We start from the raw sequence: 26,635 nt of genomic DNA on the forward strand, positions 1-26,635 counted from the left end.
CGCGGATGGAATGAGGAAACTGTCATGGGCTGTCGGAGTGTCAGTTTCCAGACAGACAACATTGCGAATGGGAAGCCACTGACTGACCAGGGGGCGCGTTGCTTGTTAGAATTCCGTCCTGCAAAGCAACCTGGATGTAAAATCAGAATAGCCGCCTTTATTCATTCATCTTAAAGGTGCAGCGGACAGCGGACAGGCATCAGCTGCCGGTGAACGTGCACTTTGGTGAAGTTTGAAACTGCCTTTCACTACATTCCCCACTATGGGCTTGAGCATGACATCTAGGCTGGCTCTTCCCTGGCGCGCTGAAGTGGTGCCAACCTTCACATGAAACTTTCCACCTGTCTGCAGAAATGCTGTGAAAGAACTCAATGGCACTATTTGGAGGAGAGCAGTGCCCACTATTCTCGGAAACAGTCGCCACCAAAAAAAAGATTATCAGGTCATTCGTTCATTTGTTGTTTGTGGGACATGCTGAGTAAACTGGTTGCCAAATTAACTTAAATAACAGCGACTGCATCTCAAAAGTAACATATTGATTGTAACAAACTAAGGATGCAGTAAGGTGTAATAAATGTAGAGGCTTGTCAGTTTTGTGTCAGGAAATTGCTTTTAATTAAAATGTTTTAATTTTTGATTGGCATATCATGGGGTACAGGACAATTGGGAAATCACCAATAGATTTTTTAAAACGATGTTAATATTGCATTTTTTGGCTGTTCACTCGAGACAAGGAGGCCAAAGAAGAAGAAGAAGATTGCTGTATTTATATAAAATTCCTCTCCAATTTCCATGCAATTTTAAAATGAAGGGATTAATATGTTCATTAAAATAACAAAGTACTTTCATAGAAATTTGTTAATGAATTGTATTTATAATAAAAATGCTACGTTCAGGAGAGCAAGGACGAGGCAGTATATCAAGGCCTGAATGAATCAGCCACAATAATTAGTTTTATATAGGCATCTATTTAACAAAAATAAATTTCTCAATCAAAACAAAAAGTTCATTAAAAAAAAAATTAAAGCAATTTGTTTTCCATTAATGGTTCTGGGATATTTCGAGCTCTCTGACCCAAAATAAATCTTATCAGAGTGATTCGTTCCTTCATTGGTGTAATTTTCTTCCCAGTAGGTTGACTGCCATTGAACTCCACCTCTGTCTGTCCTGTGCTGCCCTTACACATTCCACATCGGTCAACTACATCCAGTCCATTATATCTATCATCCATTTTCTCCTCTACTTCACTCTCCTACATTTTCCATCAATCTTTCCTCCCAATAATGGTCTCTACCTCCTGCTCTAATGATGTGATTGAAGTATTGACTTTGATGTTATGCACTTTTCTCCAGCCATTTCCAGACTTCATTAGTTTTTTTTTTGCCTGTGTAGGATATGCAGAACAATCTCCAATATGTCCACATCTCGAATGCATTCAGCTTATCAATAGTTTCAGAATGATAAAAGTTAGTCAAATGATGTTGTGCAATATTAAATTGTTTAAAACAAAAAAAAAAGTCAATGTTTAAACAAAAAATATGATTTTTTTTCTACTATCCTGTTTTCCATTGTTACCCAATGTCCTTTCAGTTTGTCTAAATTGGCAGTATTGTTAGCTCCGGTCAGAAATTACCCAACAAATGCTTCAACCTTCAGCTGAAATGTTGAGCTAATTTCTACCTCCTCGGTTAAAGATCTCAAAGAAAAGTAAGAAGCTGTCCTGGTCTCCTGGCTAATAATCCTCTCTCCACCAATACAATCAAAAAACAATTCATCTCATTATGGGATCCTGCTGTGCCCAATGCTGGGCACCACACTTTAGGAAGGATATCGAAGCCTTGGGTGCAGAGGGGATTTACCGGAATGATACCAGGGATGAGGGACTTCAGTTAAGTGGAGAGCCTGGAGAAGCTGAGATTGTTCTCCTTAAGGCAAAGAATGTTAAGGGGAGATGTATTAGAGATGCTTAAAATTCCAAGGAATTTTGATAGTAAAAAGGAGAAAATGTTCCCAGTGGCAAGAGGGCCAGTAACCAGAGGCCACACATTTAACGTAATTGGCAAAAGAACAAGAGGAGAGATATGAATTTGTTTTACACAGCAAGTTGTTCTGATCTGGAATGCATTGCCTGAAAGGGTGATGGAAGCAGATTCAATAGTAACTTTCATGAGGGAATTGGATAAATGCTTGAAATGGAAAAAGTGCAGGGCTATGGGAATAGGGCAGGGGAGTGGAACTAATTGGATAGCTTTTTCAAAGAGCTGGTACATACATAATCGACTGAATGGCACTCCTTCAATGATTAATTAAATGTATGAAACAGCATTTTCTTACAAGCATTACTGTTTACTCAAAATGCAAACAAGGTTACTTAAAGTTCAAATGGAGACTTGTACCAAGAGCAAAATCCTTTCCAATGGAAATCTAAATGCTACATTCCAATTATAATTGGAATTATTACATTCCAATGATTTCCTGGTTGGCCTTTCATCCTCTACACTTCAGTTCATCCTGGAACTGTTCTAACTTAGCTGAACTTCACAAACAGTATCTCATCTTTCTCCTGGACAGTGTGCAGCCCTCCGGTCTGAACATTGACTTTAGTAACTTCAGACCTCAGGCATATCTTCCAGTTTCTTTGCAAAAGGGATGCCTGTGGTGTGAGGTAGGCTTGTGAGCAGGGAATCAAGTTGCCGTTTGGGAGGGAGACCATTCATGAGAACACAGTGCTGACTGGGAAGGGGACCTAAGAATATGGTATTGACTTGTTTCCTCTTTAGGGGATCAGCAGACCACTGTATTTTTCTGGTATTTTCTGTTCTGCTGCATTTGCAATTCCCTTTTTTTCTTGTTCGATTTTCTCCTATTTTCTCACCCTTTGTTGGTGTGGGTCTCTCCCAGGCCTTTTCACTCTCCTAGCTCTTTTGAACTATATTCATTTTTATATGTCTCTTTAGCAATTCAATGATGATCTTTCGTATCATTTAACGTTTTTTTTTATTAAGCAGTTTGAAGGTCATTCAAAAATAAAAGCAGAAAAAAACTGCTAACACTCAGTGGGTCAGGCAGCATCTGTGGAGAAAGAGCCTCCATTTTCCATTGTTATTTCAGATTTCTAGCATTGGCAATATTTTGCTTTTTGAAAGTCATTCAACCTTTACTGTGAATACATTGAGTTTCTACTGTCTTTCATTCAACCTTACAAAAATGCTTGCTAACCTTTTGGTGTTCAGTTCTGATGAAGGGAATCCATTCAAAATAGCAAACCTAACTCATCCTTTCCCTTTACAGATGCTCACTGACCAGTATTTTCTGACTTTTGTTATTATCAGTTCCTGTTTAAGCATAAATTACAACCTCAGTGTCAAGTGCTCAGGTGTTAGTCTGTCATTGTATTTATAAGGAAATACTGAGAACATCTCAGGGGCTTTTAATTAGGAGAGTAAATTAGGAAATATTGAGTGCACTGTAGTAAACTGTAAATATCAGGTAAATCATAACCCTTAGTTCAGTACGATTTTACAGTAGGTCACTAAATTATGATATAATTTATATAATTAACTTTTTGAGAAAGGTGCAAAGCCGTCATTGCTTTCAGTTATTTGTTTATGTTTTGTCTATTTAATTGCACAAGGTTAAGAGACAGACATTAATTTTAGAGGAATAATATAATCTAAGAATAAAAAGGTATATCAGCAATAACAACAAGTTGCACATACATAGCAGCTTTAATGCAGTAAAACATCCTAAGATGCTTCACAGCAGCATTATTAAACAAAATTGGCACCGAGCCACATAAGGAGATATTAGGGCTGATGACCAAAAGCTTGGTCAAAGAGGTAGGCTTTAAGTAGCGTCTTAAAGGAAGAAAGGTGGAGAGGTTTAGGAAGACAATTCCAGAGTTCAGGGCCTTGGTGGCTGAAAGCATGATCTCCAATGGTGGAGTAATTAAAATTGGGAATATTCAGGAGGCCAGAATTTGAGGAGCACAGAGATTTTGAAGGATTGTGGGGCTGTTAGGAGGTTACAGAGATAGGGAGGGAGAGAGACTATGGAGGGATTTGAAAACAAGGACCAGAATTTTAAAATTGAGGCATTGCAGGACAGGGAGTCACTGAGCATAGGGGTGAATGGGATTTGGTGCCAGTTAGGATATGAGCAGCAGAATGTTGAACAAGCTCAAGTTCATGATGGTGGAAGGTGGGAGGAGAGCACCCTAAACTTGGAATCACTGTTTTAAGTAGATAAGTGTTTAATGCGTTCCTATGACAATTCTATGTCTGCTATTTTAATGCAGATTTTAAACCAGCAAATGAAGAAATGTCATCGGAAAGTGTTAGGTATTTTTCCTCTAATATAATCAAAATGAACTTCTCGGCAAATAGAAAAGAAAATACAAACTTCTGCCATGAGGAAGCTTTCAAACATCAGACTTCTTTATCAGAGAAAGCTTGGTGAAAGGATAAGACTACATTGCAGAACCATGCCATGGTTGAAACGATCAAGAGAAAAGACAGATCAAGAAGTTGTGGTTAGAAGATGCTAAACCTGAGAAAGGGTAACAGAGAGAGGTAATGAGTTACACACTTTTGAGGTTCTGGGCAAGAATTTGTTAGAGGTATAATTATTTTTGATTTAACAGAGGAACTGCAAGTAGGATGGTATACAAAAACAAGAAATGCTGGAATCACTCAGCAGGTCTGGCAGCATCTGTGGAAAGAGAAGCAGAGTTAACGTTTCGGGCAAGTAGGATGGTATATTTGGAGCTTGGAGAATCAAGAGAGGAAAGTTCAGAGATGGAATGACTATAAGAGTATTGATTAAAATACAAAATGATAAGGAAGGTTGCAACAAGAAGAGACAGTTTCGAGATGGGGTGAAGAAGGAAACAATCATTTGGAGACAAAACATGCATTTGCAAATAAAAATATAATCAGTTTCCCACACTATAATTTAACAAGACCATGAAATCATTTCATATAAATTTTTGGCTGCATTGATCCATCAACATAGAGTGCCTGTTGATGTACTGGAAAAATTGGACTCTGGTGATTCATCTTCTGAATAGTTTTCCTGCTCGTACTGAGAGTGTTGCTCATTTTCCCTGTTCTTCTTGTTGTAAATCTCCACAGCTAACTGAAACTGGTCCTCTGAGAGCCAGAAGCAGTGCTGGGGTTCTTGATGCTGACAGCTGGAAGGCAAAAATTACTACCATCAGTTAGTCATCTATGACAACATTATAATGATGACTTACTAACTTAGTACATGTATCACTGACAAACATCTGATGTGCCAAAAGAGCTTATGAATAGGCAAGTTATCTGGGTGTAAATAGCACTGCCTTAAATGCATGCATTTCAATAACTGCCTTTAAAGTGAAATCCTAGTGCCAGCCTTAGCAAATCCAGAGTGTTCTGATGAAAGATTATCGACCGGAAACTCTGTTTCTCTCTCCACAGATGCTGTCAGACTTGCTGAGTACTTCCAGCATTTTCTGTTTTTATTCCAGGATGTTTACTTTCGGGTTGTAGTCAGACGTGCAAGATCTGTGCATCTGAGGCGGGCTCCAATAGCACCAGTCTTAGTGCAATACAAACATAGCTAATATTACAGTTGTGGAGGTAACATTGCAGATTGACAGATCTCCACTATAATGCTTGGAACCTGAAAACATGCAATTCTGGCAAACAACATATCGGCCTGTTCATATGAAATTCCTTTGTCCACTAGTTTAAGTTTAGCAGTACAGCTCCCATCAGCTGATGGCTGTATTATTGATAGACTGAAAATGTAAAAACATTTTAAACTAACTGTCTTATTTAAAATAGCAATTTTATAATGAATGTGTTAATGTATTTGGTACTAATACCACACAGTGCACTCTCAATCTCTTATTGTTTTACTGTACAGTGAAGGACTTTTAACAACTACTGAATGGAAAATATTTTTTATGGCAATAATTCATTCTCTGGGGTAGCCTGCCATTTCTAGTACTTGAAAAAAGTAAACTACTAGAGAGTTGAGAGCTTGCATCTCAACTGTAATTGTCATTAAACTTAACTGCCCTTGACAGCTGGGTTTGCTAGCTCTCAGCTGGGCTGCATCAGATCCGGGAAGGTAGAAAGGAAAATCTATTCCCACCCTGGAGAAGTACACTTTCCAATAGCTGATGGCACCATTGTTTGTGATCACAGGAAAGTCTGTGAGTCTCCCTGTTTATCCTGCTACAGCTGAAGGAAAACACATGGTAACTGGAAACAGAAGTGAGAGGCCCAGATATTAAACACAGAGAAAATGTATCTCTATTTAACAATTGTCATGATTAACCTGTAAAAAATGAAAATGTTGCAAAGTAGATTTTTTTAATCCATGCCTGTTGATTTAAATATAAATGTGTTGAAACAATGATGAGGGAAACTGGATTAGAGGATTTTCTGAGCCTTGCACTTTGACGGAGTTGAAATCACATCAGTAAAGCTCCTGGGTGTACAGCTACAGCTTTAACAGTGAGTGTTCATTCATTTTCCTCCCACTGACACTTTATTAAGTAAAGTAAGCACTCATTATTTTGATGGCATGTGCAGGAAGAAAATCAACACCAAGCAGAAAAAACAAATGAATACGATCTTACCAGTAATTATAACAGTTAAATGACTATTGAGAGTTTTGTAAAAATGAACTGGTAGTGATGCTTACTCTGTAAAGCAAAGAGTTAAAAATTCTTCTGTTGCTATGTATATGATATCACAAATGCATTTGGAAGATTTTTTCTGCTATTTTCAGGAAAATTGCAAGTACTTTTTAAAAGAACAGATTTACAATTCTACTAGAAATACTGAATGGAGGAAATCTTTCACAAATGCATTTACAATGTTTGTGACTAGATGGATACTTAATCACTATTAGTTACCTGTGCAAAAAAAATTTTTCAATATAAACAATTCAATTTTGAATATAGAAATAGATAGATCAGAGCTTTTTAATATCTTTGAAAAATATTTTCTGAGTGCATGTTTACAATGTAAACTCATACATCATGCTTACCATTTTCCATTGCAGAAATGGACAACCAGCTTTGGCCCATTGTAGTCACAGATAACCCCAGGAAGATATGTTGATGAGGATGAATCAGCCACTGCAAGGACACAGTCACCCACAGTAAGGACCTTGTGGCGACTAAATTGTCCAAATATAAAAGAAGCACTTTGGAAAGCCCTTTGCCCATTTGCCCAGTGAATTAGATATTTCTTCCCATCGCCAACACGCTCATGGACTTGTGCTGTAGTTGACAGAAAACCAGAAAAAGATGTCAGTAATCCATCCCTAGAGTTCTATCATACAGCTAGCTGGAAGTGAATATTCATATAGCTGTTCAATCTATCGATCAATCAAGCAAGACAGTCATTAAGAATAAGATTTTCTTCTGATTGATATTTCAAATGATCATTTTTCTTTCCAAGGCATTGAAAAAAATAACTTGCCTACTTTCCCTACAAAAGAGCTTCCCTTCAAAACTAGTCAAACTGGCATTCAATTATATCAATTCAGAACGTAGATTTTTGAAATGTCTGTACAAGTTGTGCAGGTACAGGTAGAATGTAAAATTAAGGGAGCCAGTCCAAGACATATTTTGCATTTGATTCTTTCTACTCATCATGGTATACCTCTATGTATGTCTGAGTGCTTCCAGGCATTTCTGGACTGAGTTTTTGTCTTCAGTGCTCCTGGCACAGATCTCTGCTTGGCAGGAGCACATTCCACAGATTCTGATGTGCAGCCTCCCTGATTTTACATCCATTATAATGAATCAATGGAGAAAGATGGGGGTGAGGTGGAATGCCCAAATTTCTGATATGCACTCCTGGTGCGCAAAACTATGTCCCCGGAAAACCGAATACAGAAATTTACCTCTTTGTGTCACAGCCTCAGTAAGACGGCAAGAATGCATGCTAAAATATTTAAATGAATCTGACATGATATCCCAGTTTTTGCATTGGGATTGTACGTTTTTTTTTTACAAAAGTCATTTTATGGATGCAAGGGAAGACCCATGAATAATGCGATTCTGGATTTATTTATTTATGTAGTTTACTGTACCTTTTTTGGGTATTATCAGAGATTTTTTTCAATATTTATGCAATTATTAATATCAATTTGTGGAATTAATTTTGGGGGTCAATCTACTCATTATGATAAGTTTGCTTTAAAAAAATTCCCCACCAAGTCACCAGGAAGCTGACAGAAAGTGGATCAGGGAAATCATGCCAGCTATACCATTTTGATTGATGGCCGCAAGAATATACAACAAAATATTATCAACCCTCTTTCTTGAGAGAAAGGAAAACATAACCAAAATATTTGAAACAAAAAATGCTGGATATCTGAAATAAAAACAGAAAATGTTGGGTATGTACAACCGGTTGATCAGCAACTTAAAAGAGAATGGTTAATATTTTCCGTGTATATAAGATTCTGCACTGTACTGGTAGGGAAATTTGTAGACAGGGTGTTGGTGCAGAAAATCATGAGCTAGGCATGTGTGATTTTCCAATATGTATTTCCAGCAGGGAAAGTGCCGGAAAGCAAAAGTGCACAAGTGGAAAATTTACCCCATTATTTTAGCTTAATCCTATTCCAGTGAATTCATTGCTGATTTTCTTGGTTTTACCCTCTCTCTCCTCAGCCAGTCTCTACCATGGACTTCTCTGATGAGAGTTTTGATGAACAGTCACACCCAAAATGTTAATTTAACTGTCTCTCTCAGAAGATAACCAAATATCTTGCCCACAGTCACTGTTTTAGAGTTATCTATTAAATTGTACATGTTTACTAACACAGACTAAAATAAAGGGTTATTTTGGATCGTGAAGGGTATGAAATGAAAACCTATCTAGAGGTTTCCATGTTACACTATATGTTGTTTTATTGCTTTGTAATACAAATTCTCATGTTATGACTTTTCATTCCATAAACGTAATGTTTTTTTTAGATGTTTGAAAATGCTTGGCTCAAACTAGCAAGGCAGAATTGACTCAGTTATCAAGCCTGTAGTTCAATTCAAAAGACAAACCTATGCTTCCAGCACAAATGAGACTGTTTGTGTGCATCTATTTATTTCATATTTATTTAAAATAAGAATATAGGTATTGAGCCACTGACGACCTAAAAATGCAGAAAATAAATGATGCAAATTAATTATGTCCTACTATGGAGAAAATGAACAATAATCGTTAAAGTGGCATTAATAGGCATAGTGTGCAGAGAATGAATTGTGCTCTGTCTATAAATAACCCACTTCATCACTCTAAGAAGATGTAGTTCATATAAACTGTAAGGAGCTGAAATTCCTCTTTGTATGTGGAACATCTGTTAAAGCAGCTACTTCTTTTGCTCACAAGCGTACTATGCACTATTCTGTAAAGTGTGATTCATGCAAAATAAATCTCTCTAGGATGCGCAGACAGCTGATGAGCCAATCAGAATGCAACAATTGAGACTCTCATTAAGCATTGAGCAAGCCAATGATTCAGTACAAATTGCATAGTATTAAGAAATGTACCTAAAAAGTACTAGTGTGTTGTAGTACTAGTGCACAAGAGAATGCAAAAGAATACTTATCTGCCCGAAGAGGCCCTGAAAGTTCTTGTGTATGGAGTGATGGAGTGTAACATGGGTGCAGTAATTACTGGAAAATTAGGCAGGTCAAAGATGTTCTGTATCCACTTACCAGTATATGCATACCAATCTCAGCAAACTTAGGCGAACATAGCTTGCTTTGGCAGACAATTAGTGCATTCAGAGGCTCCTGTTTGTAAAAGAAGCTGGAACTGCAGACTTGATAAGGTATATAAATGCCTGACTGCCTCGTGTTGGATGCCTTCTTGGAGGCATCCTAACACATTATGCCACACTTCCAGTCGCACTTCACGAAAGAAGGCACAGCAAAGTGATCAATGGCCTGTGTATTCTGGCCGCATATGCCAACATGCTACCATCCGCATTTGGAGGCCTGGCAACAATTTAGCGGCACCATCTTCACAAACTTAGGGTCACCAGAGAGTCAAATGAAGAGCTCTGCCACTACCATGCGGCCACATACAGCGACTGTAACCATCAGTGCAATCTAATACTTGGGTCCATGGCGTACTGCCATGAAGGGCTATGGAGATAAGTGCTGTGGAGTGGCACACAGGGCAACCCTCCTCCTCCATTTCAGCAGCCAATCATGAAGGAGCAAATATAGGTCCCATGAGAAAGGAGGGAAACTCAGAAGTTTTATGCCTCTGCTCCAAGCAGCTGATTCAGGATGGCATTAAACTACTTTTGTTGGGCTGAATGGCCTGTTTGTGTGCTGTAAAATTCTATGTAATTCTATGATTAGAATATGGCCTTTGATCTCCAAATGATTTAATTCCAACAAGGTCAAATCTCTGTTAAGGCAAATGCTTTCCTTTGGTTAAGGGATTCAATGGATAGGGGATAGGGCAATAAAGTGGATTGAGGTAAAAGATCAGCCATGATCTTATTGAATGGTGCAGCAGGCTTGGAGGGCTGTAGGGGCAACACCTGCTCCTGTTTCTTAGGTTCTTAACTGTAGTTGATTTTTATTTTTAAAGGCTGCATACTCTAATTTGTGAATTGGAGAATTTGCTGCATTAATCTGGATTGGTTTGATTGCTGAAGATGTTATTTCGGTTTTACCAAGCTGGTAGGTTCCAGTTTCATCATGTCTTGCAACTACTGGTTGTCCAACCCGGCATTCTTCACATTCTAAGATGTATGCCACATCCCGTTCAAATTTCTGAGGGCAGAGCAAGTACAACTCTTCTCTGGGGACCAAAGCTTCCACTCCGTCATAATAACGAATCTGTGTGCAAGTAGAAGATTTATTTTTTAAAAAGAGTAACCTTTTGTGGCAAAGAAGTGTATCAAAGGGCAGGATTTGGAGAGAAATGGAAGCGGCGTAGCACACAAAATGGCAAGGGGTGGCGTTGGGCAGTGTGTCCGACATCGTCCTGCCCTCATGCCATTTTGTGCGTGCTGAGGAAGTTGGAGGATGACCCTCCTGCCCAAGGCCAAATGAGCCACTTCAGTGGCTAATTAAGGGCAGCTTGCCACTTCTGCTCCAATTTTACCAACGTCGGAGGGACCTGCTGTCGCATGGAGATACCGCCAGGTGAGACCCGGTGGCTTCCTAGTGGGCTTGGCGGGGGGGGGGACATTCCTCTGGGGGCTATCCATGTCTAAGAGGCCCCCCACCCCGCCAGCAGCGATAGCCACAACCCCAGCAAGACCCCTCACCACCATCACCAACCCCATCCCATGCAACCCCTTGCTAGAGCCTGCCTGACCGGCCTCGTGACCCCAACCCCACAGCTGCATCCCGGGGTCTCTGGTATCTTAGCCACTGCAGGGCTCCTGCAGTACCAGCAGTGGTCACTGCTCCCAGTGGTGCTCTAGTACTGCAGAGCTACGAGCCCTCCCTTTGACCAGCAGCTCTGGAGGTGGGAGCTCATCCCTTGAAAGGACGGTTTTCCCAATGGGGGCAGTCAATTGGCTGTCTGCCATGGAATTCCACCGGGATCCAACAGAGGGTCGAGGTGAGGTCTCTGCCTCCCCCTCCCCCTACCCCCCCCCCCTCCCCCACCCCCCACTCCCCACTCCCCCCAACCTTCTGGCCTGCCGTTAGGAATCCCGTCACTGGGATATACTGGCAGTTCTAAATAAACAAGAAAACTAGAGATTACAACTGGACAATCATTACAATTGGAGAAAGGTTGAGAACAACAACAATGCAACCTAATCAGAATGAACTATAAACAACATTAATACATATGGTACTGGATTTCTTGTTGTTAATAATAATGGTCCAAAAGAAAATGTTCAGCTTATTTAGTGAAACTATGGTGTATAGTTCTGAATATTTCTTGTCCAGAGTAGCCAGTCAATTCTAATTCAAGAGAAAAACATCCTGACAGATTTCAAAATAATAATTCGACTTTATAAAGTCAAGCATTGTGAAGTTGAAAACTCCAGTTCTATTTGTCATATTGAAAATCTGTGTATACTTTGGAATTTGCTAATGAAATATAGTATTGTGATTAACTATGTACTATGAGTTGTTGCTTATTTTGGGCGACAGGTTAACAACTTCCAAGTCTTAATTGATAAGTTATTTCCTTCGTAGGAACATCGAAGCAGCAGTAAGCCACAGCTCCTTGAACTTGTTCCATTATTCAATCAGATCATCTGGTCTGTATCTTGACTTCATCTACCCAACTTGATTCCATAATCCTTAAGACCCTTGCCTAACAAAACTCAATCAATCTCAGTTTTGACATTTTTACGTGACTCCTAACCTCAACAGCTTTTTGGTGGAGAGAGTTCCAGATTTCCACCATCCTTTGTGTGAAGAAGTGATTCCTGACATCACTCCTGAACAGCCTAGTTCTAATTTTAACGTTATCCCCCTTTGTTCAGGACTCCCCACCAGATGGCGTGATTCTGAACCACCTATCAACTCATTTGATCATCTTAAACACCTCAAGTACTTCTATACTCAGGGAATACAAACCGAGTCAATGCCACCCGGCTTCATGATTTAACCCTTTAAGCCCCAGTATCATTCTCTTGAATTTGTGCTGCATTCCCTTCAGAAACAGAGGGCAGGATTTTGTGAGCGTGGCAGGAGTCCCAACACCGGGCCAGAAAGCCAGGGATAACTTGACCTTGGCCATTTGGGGGACTGCCGGCTGCATTTTCCAGCACTCAGGCAATTAAAAGATGGGAGCCCACCTCCAAGAGCTGCCGGCCAATCGGACAGCCAGCAGCTCTTCAGTCTCTGCAGCACCAATGGGAGCAGCGGCCACCGTTGGGACTGCAGCCAGCTCAGAGAAGCAGCATGGATGCCACCCTCTGACAAGGGTAAGTGGGATGAGAGTTGCTGTGATCAGTCAGGAAGGACCCGGAGAAGGGGAGGTTTGGCGAGGGCGGGGTGGGGGGGGGGGGCCTGGTCGGGGTGTTGCCGCAGTGGTGGCCATTGCCACCAGGGAGGCCCTCCATTGGGCATAGAGTACCCGATCAGAAGGGCACCCCACTGACCGCCAAGCCTGCAGGGAGGCCACTAGGGTTTACCAGGTGATCTCCCCACATGGTGAAGGGCCCACCTGCTGCTGGTAAAATGCCAGTGGTGGCAGGAAGAGGCCCTTAATTCACGGGCCACTCACGGGCCTCAACTGGCCTCTGGGTGGGAGGGCATTCTGCCACCTTCCCTGTTGCTGGCAAAATGCATGCAATCCCCCCTCCTGATTTTTCACCCCATCCCATTGGCTCCCAGACTGCTCCCAAAGGCCCCATTAAATTCTACCCAGAGTGTTCAAGTTCCACTTCAGTTCAAAATGACCCAAGCAAATACTCCAGAACAAAAATCTACAATTACCTAATCTTTTGTGTTCATCTGAAAAATATGTTTGGATCCAATTTTAAAAATTGAAATTACAAACTGCATAAAGAGCAATTAGGACAGGTGACCAAAGCTTGGTTAAGGATGTAGATCTTAAGGAGCGTCTTAAAGAAGAGAGAGGTAGAGAGGCGGAGAGATTTTTAAGGAGGGTATTCCAGAGCTTAGGGCCTAGGCAGCTGAAGGCATAGCCACCAATGATGGAGTAATAAAAAATCAGGGATGTAAAAGAGGCCAGGATTGGAGGAGTGCAGAGATCTCGGGGGGGTCGTAGGGCTGGAGGGGGTTACAGAGATAGGGAGTGGCGTGGCCTTGGAGGAATTTGAAAACAAAGATGAGAATGTGAAAATTAAAATATTGCCGCAAAGGGAGCCAGTTTAGGTAAATAGGGACGATGGGTGAATGAAACTTGGTGCATGTTAGGATACGGATAGCAAAGACTTGAATAAGCTCAAATTAGGTGATGAAATATATAGGGTAAATTCAAAAAAACCGACACTCCCAGTGGGAAGCAGTGCTCAAAGATAGGTTCACAACTCTGCAGCACCTATTGGATAACTTACACTCTCTGAGTACAGCTCTCCACTGGGAACATGAGATTGCTGAATTTATCCTATATTTCTTCACTTAACATTGGATTCCATCACTATCCCTTTGACTGGTCATTGCTTCAGCTCAGCAATAGAATTACTGAATAAAAACATAAAGATAAGACCATTGCAAGGCTTCACTGAGGAAGTATAATTGTTCTGTTATTCTGATATACTATGACATATAATGCAATACAAAAATGTCCATATTGTGTAGGCAGACTAGCAGAAATTTGCTTATTATTAAAAGACCAAATTCACTATGGATTTGGACTGACAGTTACACAATAAAGTCATTCTATTGTTGGATGAATCTCTGCAGCATTGATCTGCTTCTTCCTTTGTAGAACCCACAATACAAAGTACTGAAGAATTGTACGTCATCTTAAAATCCTACTTTTCCCTAAACAATGCAATATCTTGCACAAAAAATAGGAGTTCTTTAACTGTCAAACAATTTATAACTTCTTTTGATATGCCATTCCTTTACTTCATTCTTCAGAGACTGATTTAGACAGTTTTATGGGCATTACTTTGAATTCAGTTAGGCAGGTGGGATAGAAATTCTCTTAGACGGCAAGGGTCTTATGTGAGATGACATTGGTTAATCTCAGCATCATGACATCTTTGACACATCATGACACATGAACCTATCTTTGAGCACTGCTTCCCACTGCTTGGAACATTTCTCCAGGAAAGGAATTTCTAAATTTGAGATAGTAGGAGACCAGCAGCCAATGAAGGTCAGCGAGCACTGATGGTGATGGGTGGGTGGGACTTAGCAAGAATTTGGATACGGGCAGCAGAGTATTGGGTGAGCTGCAGTTTATGGAGGGTGGAGGATGGGAGACTATTGATATAGAGGAATCTGAGGTGACAAAGTCATGGATGAGGTTTTCAGCAACAAGTGGACTGAGAGGGGCAGATGTTTTGGAGGTAGAAGTAGGTGGTCTTTGTGATTTGGGGATGGAAGCTCAGTTCAGGGTAAAATAGGAAACTATTGTTCTAAATGTTTAACTGCAGGAAGTTGCAGTTCATCGAGACTGGATATCTGACAAGTAGATAGGCAATACATAGACAGTGGAGGGGTTTAGAGTGGTGATGCAGAGATACAGCTGGGGTCATTGTATATTTGGGACCTGATTATGTTTTTGAACCAGGGCACCATGTAATTGAGGAAAAGGATGGGGCTAAGAACAGATTGTTGGAGGCTCCAGAGTTAACAGTGCGGTGGTGGGAACGGAAGTCTAGCTCTGGCTATGACTAGATGCATAAGAATGGAGCCAAGCAGGGGTTGTCTCCCTCAGCTGGACAATGGAGGAGAAGGTTTGGAGGAGAATGGTGTGATCGACCATGTCAAAGGTTCCAAAGAGGTCAAGAGGAATGAGGTGGGATAGTGCACAACAGTCGCAGTCGCATAAGCTGTCACTTGTTGCATTTTTATACAGACCTTTTGGTGCTGTGGCACGGGCTTAAAACCTGATTGGAGAGATTCAAGCATGGAGTTGTGGGAAAGCTGGGAACAGAATTGTGAGGCAACGACACATTCAAAGACTTTGGAAAGGAAAGGAAGCTTGGAGATAGAGTGGTAGTTTACAAGGGTGAGTTGGGTCAAGGGTGAGTCTTTTGAGGAGGCATGTTTTGAAAGGGAGGGGACAGTATTTGAGGAGAGGGAAGCATTTGGAATGTCAGCTATAAAATCCTATTTGATTTGGAGTTTAAATAAGTGAGACAGAAAGGTAGGATAGTAAAGCCTCATCTGTATTCAGCAAACTCACAGTTCCCATCAGAAAATCTTGTGAACTAAAGCTCTCAAAGAACTAAAGGAGAAGGAGAAAGATGCAAGGAGGCAAAAGGAGACAAAGAGCACTATGGAGGAGATGTAAAGTATTAGAAATGATGGAAACTAACTTTTACTGGAGAGAACAGGAACAAGTTGATAGAAAAGTGACTGAGCAGATAAAGGCAGAAGAGGGTGTCCATATGCTAATATCAGAAAGTAACTCCAGCAGTGTATCTCTAGCCTCATAAACAACAGCTCATTAATCATTCTTGGAAATGCCTATTTGTGATATGTTGGAATATAGAAATATATAGGATGGAAAAGATCATTCTGATCCATCAAAAGGACCCTGAAGCTCTTAAACAAAATGCACCATTCGTGAACTATACCACTCAATTGGTTTTCTCATTATATGCCTGTCCAATTCTCTCTTAAAATGACTGATATTGTCAGCTCAATCATGTAACTGGGCAGTCTATTTCAAATATTCACCATCCCCTTTATAGAATAGTTAATAATCTTATCTATCCATTTACTGTCCTCTGCCGAACTTCATCCTATGGCCTTTTCTGACGTGTCACTGGAAACATTAATTATCAGGGATACAATAAACAGTTTTCTCAGGGTTCAACTGTTGGTAACATTAAGGGCCTTATATACCTCAGTACAATTCATTCTCAGCCTTTTCTTCTCTACTGTAAATGCATTCAACTTTTGTAGTCTCTCCTTGTAGCTCAGATGTCTGGTGCCAAGTATCTGACAGCTAGCCTTCTACTGCACTTTTTGCACTGCCATGATACTCATCCTGTAATTTGGTGACCTAGAACTGCCCTCAGTACTCCAGATGGGGATAAACCAAAACCCAAATAGCCTGAATATCACACCCTGTAATATGTATCTTATTCTGTGCATTATACAACCCAAGATCCTATTTGCCTTATTTACTACTGCTGTACACTGTCTGATCTGTTCACCAGTACATCCAAATCGTTTCCTTGCATTATATCCTTTAGACTGAAATCATTTAATTTACAGTTCCATTGTTTATTCTTCTTCCTCGCGAATACCATTTAGCACCTGTTGACAATGAATTCCATTAACTATTTTTCAGCCCAACTTCCCAAATCTTTTGGGGTCAGAGGTCCATATTTCCACCATCCTTTTTCATACAAAGGGCAGTGGAAGTCTGGAACTCAGAAGGATTTGGTTGCTGGATCAATTGAAATTTTCAAGACTGGGATCAATAGAAGTCCGGTAAATTGAATTGAGGTACAGATCAGCCATGATATGATTGAATGCTGGTGAAACAGGCTTAAGGGCTCCTTCTTTTGCTATGTTGCTTACCCCACTTTCAAGCTTTGATATGCAATGTGAATACCAAAGGTCTCAGCACTGATCCTTGGGTAACCCAATAATCAATTCTCACCCCATGATGCAGCACAATGCACAAATACCCTTTGTTTCCTTTAATACATTCATATCCATGCATAATTGCTCATCTATTCTTTGCATTTTTACTGTATCAAATGCCTTGCTGAACTCTAGATAAACAGAGTCCAAGGAGTCCTCTATCCACAAGTTCTTCAAACACGGGTAAACATAAACCCAATAAATAGTGTTCTATTTATACGTACCTCAGACTTGAAATCAGGCTGGACTTTAAGAACTATTCCGGGGCAGTAACCAAGATTTTGCAATGGATGCAGGCCTATCACAGGATCATCTTCCTGCTCAGATTATAAAGACAATATAATGTTACATCAAAAATAAAATATCTCTTTTATGTCAGCTAACATCATTACTGAAAATAAAGCAGCTGAAAACAGTTTAGATTGTTCCTTAGCTCAGCGGTTCTCAAACCTTTCTGGTTGAAGGACCCCTTTTCAAATCACGGACTCCCCCCCCCCATTTAATTATAATGCCTTATGATACTCTTAATATGAAAGTGCTGCATGTTAGGAGTGTTTTAACAGAACTATATCATCATCCTTTCACTGTCACTGGGACAAAAAACTGGAACTCTCTCCCTAACAGCACTGTGGGTATACCTGCACCAGATGGACTGCAGCAGTTAAAGAAGGCGGCTCACCACCACCTTCTCAAGGGCAATTAGTGATGGGCAACAAATGCTGACCTTGCCAGCGACACTCATATCCCATGAAAAGAATTTTTTTAAATACCTTTAAGAAAACAGGTATTTACTTACAGATTAATGACAGATGTAGCAAATTGTGTGCTGCTCTCAGCGCTCCTGCATGTGCGATCCCTCTCCTAGGTGAGACAGCCAGCCTACTCTGCGCTACATGTGTAATGGCCGCACTTCGCTCCCATTTCCTGGCTTGCACCAAGCCTGCCTCCAGCCACCCAGTCATAAGGCCAACCCTACTCAGTAAACGCTCGCAGTCCCCCTGGAAAATCTCTACGGACCTCAGTTTGAGAACCACTGCCTTAGCTGAATAATGTTTAATACAAAATTCCATTTGCTGCATTATTTATCTGTTAAGGCATTTTGATGAACTGAGAATAAGTTATGGAGATGATTCCTTCCTGTCAGTAACCTTAACAAGAAAAAGTCAACACGAGAGAAAAAAAAGGTAATCCCATTTCGCTTTGGTCAATATGAATTATTTTTAAATTATACTTTTTGTTGTCTTGATTATCTTTCTGTGAATAAAGGTATATTGTGAAAGCCAATTTCAGGAGTAACCTGGAATTGGCTTCTGTTTGGGTCGTGGAAACAAAGATTTTGAAGTCATTGGTATCAATTAAAGGAAGAGTTAGATAGGCGAAACAGAATTGCTAATCTGCAATAATCTTTGTTGACTTAATTTCTTTGACACTTATTACTAATAAGTTTGTCTAGCATATCATTAAATCTCCTCCCTGCCCCCCCCCCCACCCCCACCACCAGATCTGATGCAATAGTGAATCTATCACATCACTCACTACACACTGACTGTGAAATGCAGACTGGCTGGAGGTAGGCAAGAACTTACAACTACTGTCTGCTCTGCCCAGTTGTAAAAAATAGTCTGGTAGGTATGATTTTTTGTGTTTTGATTGTAATTGAATAATAAAAACTGTTCGAATTATATATTTTAATTGACAGACTGTTGGTCGTGGAATCTCATCATTAGTGATTCTCCTGTCAATCATGCCAATTAAGACAAATTGCCCCTTTAAAGGCTAGGAAAAAGAAGGAATATTAATGGAAGGTGAAGCTGTGCAGTCTCTGACTCAGAATTTTGCAAAAGTGTATCCGCAAACCTATTTATACCACCTACATCCTTTATCAGCTGGGTGGCTGGACAAAATTTCACATCATGTCAAGACTTCCGGACAAAGAGAGGACATAGTGGCAGCTCCTGACACACCCACCATCTACTAATATGCTTTGTCACATACTCACAAAGCTGCCATGGAGAATTCTGGGTGGAGAGCGTCCTAGCTGACACAATGCCAACCAACAGAGAAAAATATTGGAAAAAATAGAATTGTTTGAAGCTGTAACACACAGTCAGGGGAGAATACTTTATAATGTTGTTTCAAAATATGGTTCCATAAATGTGGGCATCATTTTCATTTGCATATGAAGCAACAGAAAAAAATCACTAGTAAGTCAACAAAGAAATAAGAGCATAAGAAATAGGAGCAGGCATAGAACATATCGTCCGTCGAGCCTGCTCCGCCATTCCATATGATCACTTTCACACTTCCACTTTCACACCCGCTCACCTTATCCCTTGATTCCCTGACAGACCAAGTGTGTCTATCTCAGCCTTAAATATACTCAACAATGGAACATCCATAATTCTCTGGGGTAGACAATTGTAAAATTCACAACCCTCTGACTGAAGAAATTTCTCCTCATCTCAGTCCAAAATGATCAACCTCTTATCCTGAAACTGTGCCCCCATGTTCTAAACTCCCCAGCCAGGGAAAACAACCTCTCAGTGCCCACCCTTCAGAATTTTGTATATTTCAATGAGATCACCTCTCATTCTTCTAAGCTCCAGAGAGTATAGGCCCAATTTACTCAGCCTTTCATCATAGGGCAATGCTCTCATCCTAGGAACCAATCTAGTGAACCTTCACTGTACTGCCTCCAATGCAAGTATATCCTTCCTTAGAGATGGAGACCAAAACTGCACACACTACTCCAGGTGTGGCCTCACCAAAGCCTGTACAATTGTAGCAAGACTTCCTTATTCTTGTATTCCAATCCCCTTGCAATAATGGCCAACATGCCATTTGTCTTCCTAATTGCTTGCTGTACTTGCAGCTAACTTTCTGTGTTCTTTGTCCGAGTACACCCAAGTCTCTCTGAGCATCAACATTTAAAAATTTCATGCCTTTTTAAAAAATATTCTTCTTTTATATTCTTTCTACCAAAGTGAATAACCTCACACTTCCCCACATTATATTCCTACCAACTGCACTACTAGTCTCAGCATTTGCTGAAATCACCACACCCCCATCACTCAGCAGCAATAATCAGGACTCAGAACTAACATTCATATGCTTTACCTCACCCTCACACACTTAGCACTGTTCAAGCCTCACACTCACATCTCACCGCTTGCACACACTACCAGCTATTAAACCATGACAGCCATATCACCCAAAGACAATTTTATAAGCCTGCCAGAAAAAAATGGACACCAAAGAGATGCCATGATTCCAAGCACAGCGGCTCATTTAAATAGCTAGGATTGGACGACCCCTCCCCGCTGATCACATGGAGATGGCTGGCTGTCCGTTCCCTGCAATGGTGTCAGCTGCCTGTGCGCAGGCACTGGTGCCATTTTCAAATGGCTGTCAGCCCTGCCGGCTAATTTAAATATTTAAAGTGACATTGAATTAAAATAAATAAATACATCACTTTTGCCCCTCTCCCACCCCCACCCCCACCCCCCACCCCATATCAATTAAATTAATTATTTGCCCTTTCCCTCCCAAAAACACTTACCTTCACAATCTGACCTCTCCCCCCCACCACCACCGAACTGCACAAACTTTAAACTATAACCCTTCCCACCATCCCCTACACCCATGACTTTCATTTGACCCCGTTACCATCCCCCCACACCCCCCCCCCCCCCACTGAGAAACTTACCTCCTCCCTACTCCCCATCAGTGTTGTGCCTCGTTTCCCTAGACGGGCCACCAGGGTGAAGATCGTGGCGGGACATCAGGAGGCGACAGGAGACTCATTTATTCAGGTAAGTTAATATATTTAAATATTTAAATGGCGGTCCTGTTGTCGAGCAGCGGGGGGGGGGGGGCCGCCACAAGGTCTCACCGCTGCCGACAATATCAGGCCGGGCCCTGACGGCGTCGAGGTCCACCTCGAGGCCTCATCCGGGGCCATCTTCAGGCCCCCCAAAATCCAGCCCATTGCACTGCACTCACTGACACACTTCACTCTCTCTTGCAGGAAAAGGTGGCGCACAACAAACTAACAGGAGGGGGAGAGGCCGCCGGATCTTTTAATCCTTATGAAGGAGACGGTGCTGGCCATTATCAGAAGAAGCATTGCTAAGGCCGTGGCCACAGGCAGGGCTGAATCCAATGAAAATGACAGTATTTACATTCCTAATCCTCTTTCTCTCATCCCACTTCCCCCTCATCCCACAATCTCGTCTGACTTACAAGCTACAGTTGGTGTAAGCATGCACCTCTTACTTTCTGCGAGAACTGCAACGTGTCCAGGCAGTGGAGGAAGACCAAGAAGACAGTGATGATGCAGACATACCACCACTCGATTTCACACTTGCAATCACCAGCTCAGATACTGACACTGCTGATAACTTAGAGGATAGAATCCTGGCAGTATCTGCATGTGATGAGACACCGGGCACAAGTGCAGTCAGAGCATGGGCCAAGGATAGCGCAGGTGCCAGCTCACCAGAGGGCGAGTGTTTGGCTGCAGTGGACTCAGATGAGGACCTCGATAGGCCAGGTTACAGAAAAAGGCTAATGGATATACACAACTGAATGCTTGGCACATTGAGAAACCAGCCAGAAAGCCTGCATTCAATGTCAAAGAGCATGGAGTCGTCCAGCACCAACTTGGCACAGGGCTTTGTGCAGACCTTGGAGCCCATCCTTTCTAGCGTGGAAGTGGTGGCCAACTCCGTCAACACACTTGTGGACCCAACCATGATGCAGCATCTGATGGCCAATGTTGCAGCTTCCACTGCAGCACAAGCAGTGTCTGAGTGCTGCAGTGGAAGCTCAGACTGCTGCCATTATGGCTGTGGATACCAGGATTCAAAGGGATTACCAGGGTGTCAAAGTGGTCCAGCAATCTTTTTTCCAACAGATTACTGGGATTGCTGAGGCACCATTCCAGTGGAGTGGCAGTGGCTCGATGGAGCACAAATGCTGTCCTCTCTCAGGATGACAGCATTTGCCCTACCAGCACTGTCACTCCACCAGTGCTCTTGCTATTGCCTGCCAGTCAGTCATTCCGGACTGCTGCCCCCTCCACTCCCCCCTGTACCCGTGCTGAGATGGTGCAGTCCGCAGCAGGGCCTTCTCGACCTGCAAGGCTATTTGCAGTCTCCGCAACTGAAAGTCAGCAGTCTTCCATCCGTCAATTGGCAGCCACTGGGGTAGCAGTGGGTAGGACAAGGAATGTCACAGAGAAGATAGGCACTGGGAATGTACAAGGGTGATTAGTTGACTTTTGTATGCAATATGGCATAATTTGATTTATACATTTAGTTTGGAATGTGCATTTTGCTTCTTCTGATTCGAGGGAAAAATGGTTGGCCACTAGCCTTAGGAGTTCAGACTGTCTAGCCTTGGCATGGACAGTGATCCCATACTGCTCAGCCATTTTTCTCAACACTTTCATAGACAGTGCTTTTAACTTATCCCAAGTTACTTCACCCTGGCTTGGGGAGTTACTGGCTTCAGTCACAGACATGTTAGTATTCTAGCACACACAACCACAAGAAAACCTGTACTGAAATCTTTTCTCTTTTTGATTCAAATCAATTTGACTTCCCACTTCCAATTTCTCGTTTGTCTGTGAGTCAAATCTGAATGCTAGCCCCCAAATTTCTGTTAAGACCAGGTAGAAAGGGGTCTAGGTGTTCCCTCTCAGCCTTTTCCTGGTTTGACCGTAACAGGGTTTAATTTTTAATCCTTGTTCACTGCTCTCCAATCGTAATGGCAAAGAAATCAACTAGACAGGCTTTCTTTGATTTAAACAAGAAATGTGTAAATTTATTAAGCTTAAATCGCTAATTCGGTTAAAACTACTAAAAATACATGACACGACCGCGCTAGCATGCATATGTGATGAACACACACACAGATAGAGACAAAAAAGGAGAAAGAATCAAGGTGAAAGGTTTGAAGCAATAGCTGGAGTTCATTTACTGTCTTTTGAGTTTGATGTAAAGTCTTTGGGTTGCAGTTAAATCTTGTCGTCTCATTAGCAAACTTGTTTCGATGGTTTTCTGTCTTCTGGAAATACAGTTGCAGTTTCTTCTTTTCGTGAGAGAGGGAGAGACATTCCTTCTCTTTTGTCTTCAAATTGCAGTCTGACTCAAACTGTTCTGTGAACACAATTCAAACCAAAACTGGGCCAGCAGGCCAGTCATGAGAGTAGCTCTTTTTTTCGGGATAACCTGCCCGGTTGTGTGTTTTGTGGATTCTTTCAATCTTGGTAGATATCCTCAGTAGGGGGCTGGAATGCTGACCTTCACACCCTCAATGCCTTTTGATCAAAATCCATTTGGTTAATTGAATCAGGGAGCAGTTCCATTGTCTTCTCCAGGCAACTGTCTCTTAGAATGCAAATGTTTCCAGCCACTATCCTTTTAGAATGAAGAGAGCAAGACCATTACAGAAGATTATGTTGACATGAAAGACAAGTCATACTAAATGCAGTTTTGGCATGTTTGTCGCAAAGAACGAATGTGAAAAATTGAACTTAACTAACGTTGAGAGCTTGTTTCTGGGGCTGACACAAGAAAGATTCTGGCATGTCACCATTAGAGTTAATTAATTGTCCTGTTAAAGGTAGAATTCCATAATATGTTGCAAATGACTTAAAACTGTAGAAAGAGCAATATATTGTTTGGCTGCCTCACTTCATCGCTAATATAAAATATCAAATACAAACTTTGAATGTCTTGGGAAAACGCCAGAACACAGATATAACAACAGCATTTTCTTTACCTGTATTATATTTTCCACATCATTGGTATGTGTGAAGATATCCTCTCGCCAGATTCTTTCTACCTCTCCTGCACTGCTCTGTATGAAGTAACTGTGGTCCCCACAGTCATGGATAACAGACCCTAAGGAAAATATGTGGCATTCAGCCTAAAATAATTCACAAGTGCAGATAATATCAAAATACCATGCAACAGATAGTGGATGTTAATAACCAGTGAAGATTCTACCCAAGTCTTGATGTATTTCAATACATATTTTGTTTTAAATAGTCTAATGTGGTTGCTTTCACTGTTACTTTTCTACTATATCAAGCAAATGGTCATAACTACCGTTAAATATGAAGAGCATTTGAAATCACCAAAACCTGTAAGCAGCCATTGCAAAAGAAAATGGAAAGTTACTGGCTGGAGATATTTAAATCAGTTAGTGTGATATATTTTATTGGTCAAAAATCATGTGCTACTGCTACAAAGGTCAAACTGAAAATGAGAAATGATAAGAATCTACAAGAAGTGTTGGAAAGCAGATGATTTACCACAAAACAATATTTTTCTCCCACTTTAAGGTTTTTATTGTTATTGCTATTTGAGGCTTCATGTCAGTGGGTTTTATATTGAGCTGAATGTAACATCTCAATTTTCTGCTTTTTGTGTAATATAGACCCAAATGACTATTGATTGGCTTTTAGACAGACTGAAATTGTAGTAATTTTAACTCTTGCAATCAGGTGAGTTTTGATCAGGTCAAGAGTTAAAATTTTTAAAATTTCAAACCCGAACCTATCTGCCTCGAAACCACCCACTTCCATTTTTAAAGGTGGTGGGATTGGTGGGGTGGAGGGCGTGGGCAGTGGGGACCAACCCATTCTCAGGAGGCAAGTCACTCATTGAAAGCTTTTAAGGAGGCTGTGGGCCTCTATTTTACAGCGTTTCCACTTTTAACTCTAGTTGCCTGGGTTCCCTTGGTCTTGGGAAGCCCGGCAGGTAAAAGGTGGTGAGAAGAGCTGGATTTACAGCACTGCTTGTGGGCCAAGAGGAGCAGAAGTGTTTCCTCTTGGCCCAAGAAGCTGATGTGTAATCACCACCATCACCATGCCTCTCCCCCCCAAAGCAATCTGTCCAACCCATCACCTTCGCTATCTCCGAGCCCCAATCTCCCACCTGACCCCACACAAAAACTAATTCTCTCCTCCTCAAAATCACCAACTCCCCCAGTCTCCCCTAAGTACCCTGCAAGCTCAGACCCCCCATCCATCTCTCCCAAGCCCAAGATTACCGACCCCAGCCATGATCCTGCCCCCACCGCTCTGTGACCACCAACTCACCACTGCCGACCATGCTCTATCCCTGCAATTTCCCTGCATCCTCACCCTCTCCACTACTAGAATTAACAGCTGCCTGCTTGGGCTACAGGTTTACCTGTCTGGCAGGCAGTCTACCAGTCAGGCTGGCTATCAGGTGAGAAACCTGAAGAAAAAAATTAAACGTACTCTGCAGTTAAAACTGCAGGGCGCCCCAGGGAAACGCTCACTTCCAGTTTCCCATCCATAACTCTCCCCCCTACTCCAAATATGCATCTCAGTAAATATCGGGGCCATTATGTTTGCATCCAATTTTTTTATGGCCACCTCATTAGCACAGTTTTAGGTTCAGACTCAGACAGATGTAAGAAACACACTAGGAGCAATAGAGTTCAATTGCTTGCAAATGAAACTTAAAAGGATTGAAATTTAAAGGGGACAATTAAAGAGATGCCCCAATAGGTGCCAAAATTGAAAACATTTGCAAGTTCAAACAAGAAGGTAAGTGAGATGAATGATCAATTAGTTTGTTTTCCGTGATGTTAGTTCAGTGACGAATTTTAGTCAGGACACCAGAAGAACTCTCTCCTCTTCTATGAATAATGCCAAAAAACATTTTTACTTCCATCTGGTCAGGCATTCAGACTCTCATTCCTACACTACATCACTGACTACACTTCATCACTTTGTAAAGCGCTTTGGAATGCCCTGACAGTGTGAAAGACGCTATATAAATACAAATAATAAATTTTTTTTCCTTCCTGATCCAAAAGATTGCACCTGCTTCAGTGAAGATCAGTACTACACTGAAATATCAGCCGAGTTTATGTGTTGGAGCAGGACATAAACCAATAGTTTTCCAACTCAGATGCAAGACTGCTCTCAAGTGAGAGAAACTGATACTTGAATGCCTTATGCTGGCACAGGTCTGGAGGCAAGTGACAAGTAGTCCACCGCCCAACTCCATTCGACGTCTGTTGAAATGCTGACAATGCTTCATGAAATGGTTAGGAGGAGGGTAGCCCTCTGTACAACTCCAGAGCACCATCTCTATATGTCAGCATTGCGGCATGTCCGCAAAGAGGCGGATTCAAATTTCAGGCTCCACCTGACAATTACAGGAACTGTATATGCCAGCTCTTTGCTGTATGGTAGCTGCAGGTGTCCTTGTAGCTAATGGTACAGCTCCACACCGGCCTCTCTACTGACCCAGACCCTGAGAAGGCAATTCCCATGATGTAGGTGGGCCATGGTCTGCAGATGGCATAGAGGATTTGGCCAATGAAGCTGTGCTAGCTTATGATCAC

At 41.5% G+C, this 26,635-nt stretch overlaps 1 protein-coding gene across 4 annotated transcripts in view; it reads right to left on the reverse strand.

Annotated features, from left to right (window-relative positions):
• Positions 1-2,553: 2,553 nt before the first annotated feature.
• LOC137371185 (von Willebrand factor A domain-containing protein 3B-like) overlaps positions 2,554-26,635 on the reverse strand; it is a 293,943-nt gene continuing 269,861 nt past the window's right edge. For 3 of the 4 annotated variants that reach the window (XM_068033287.1, XM_068033286.1, XM_068033288.1), the window contains 5 exons: positions 24,029-24,150; positions 17,467-17,559; positions 10,702-10,867; positions 7,045-7,279; positions 2,554-5,191 (listed from right to left, as the gene is read on the reverse strand). In XM_068033287.1, the coding sequence (XP_067889388.1) occupies positions 5,005-5,191; positions 7,045-7,279; positions 10,702-10,867; positions 17,467-17,559; positions 24,029-24,150 (803 nt within the window). In that variant the 3' untranslated portion in view covers positions 2,554-5,004. Of the gene's footprint in view, positions 5,192-7,044; positions 7,280-10,701; positions 10,868-17,466; positions 17,560-23,122; positions 23,665-24,028; positions 24,151-26,635 lie in introns of those variants that run through there. The other variant, XM_068033289.1, reaches the window with a different exon arrangement.

Source organism: Heterodontus francisci, chromosome 6 (genome assembly GCF_036365525.1).
Source record: "Heterodontus francisci isolate sHetFra1 chromosome 6, sHetFra1.hap1, whole genome shotgun sequence".
In the NCBI taxonomy this organism is placed as follows: Eukaryota; Metazoa; Chordata; class Chondrichthyes; order Heterodontiformes; family Heterodontidae; genus Heterodontus; species Heterodontus francisci.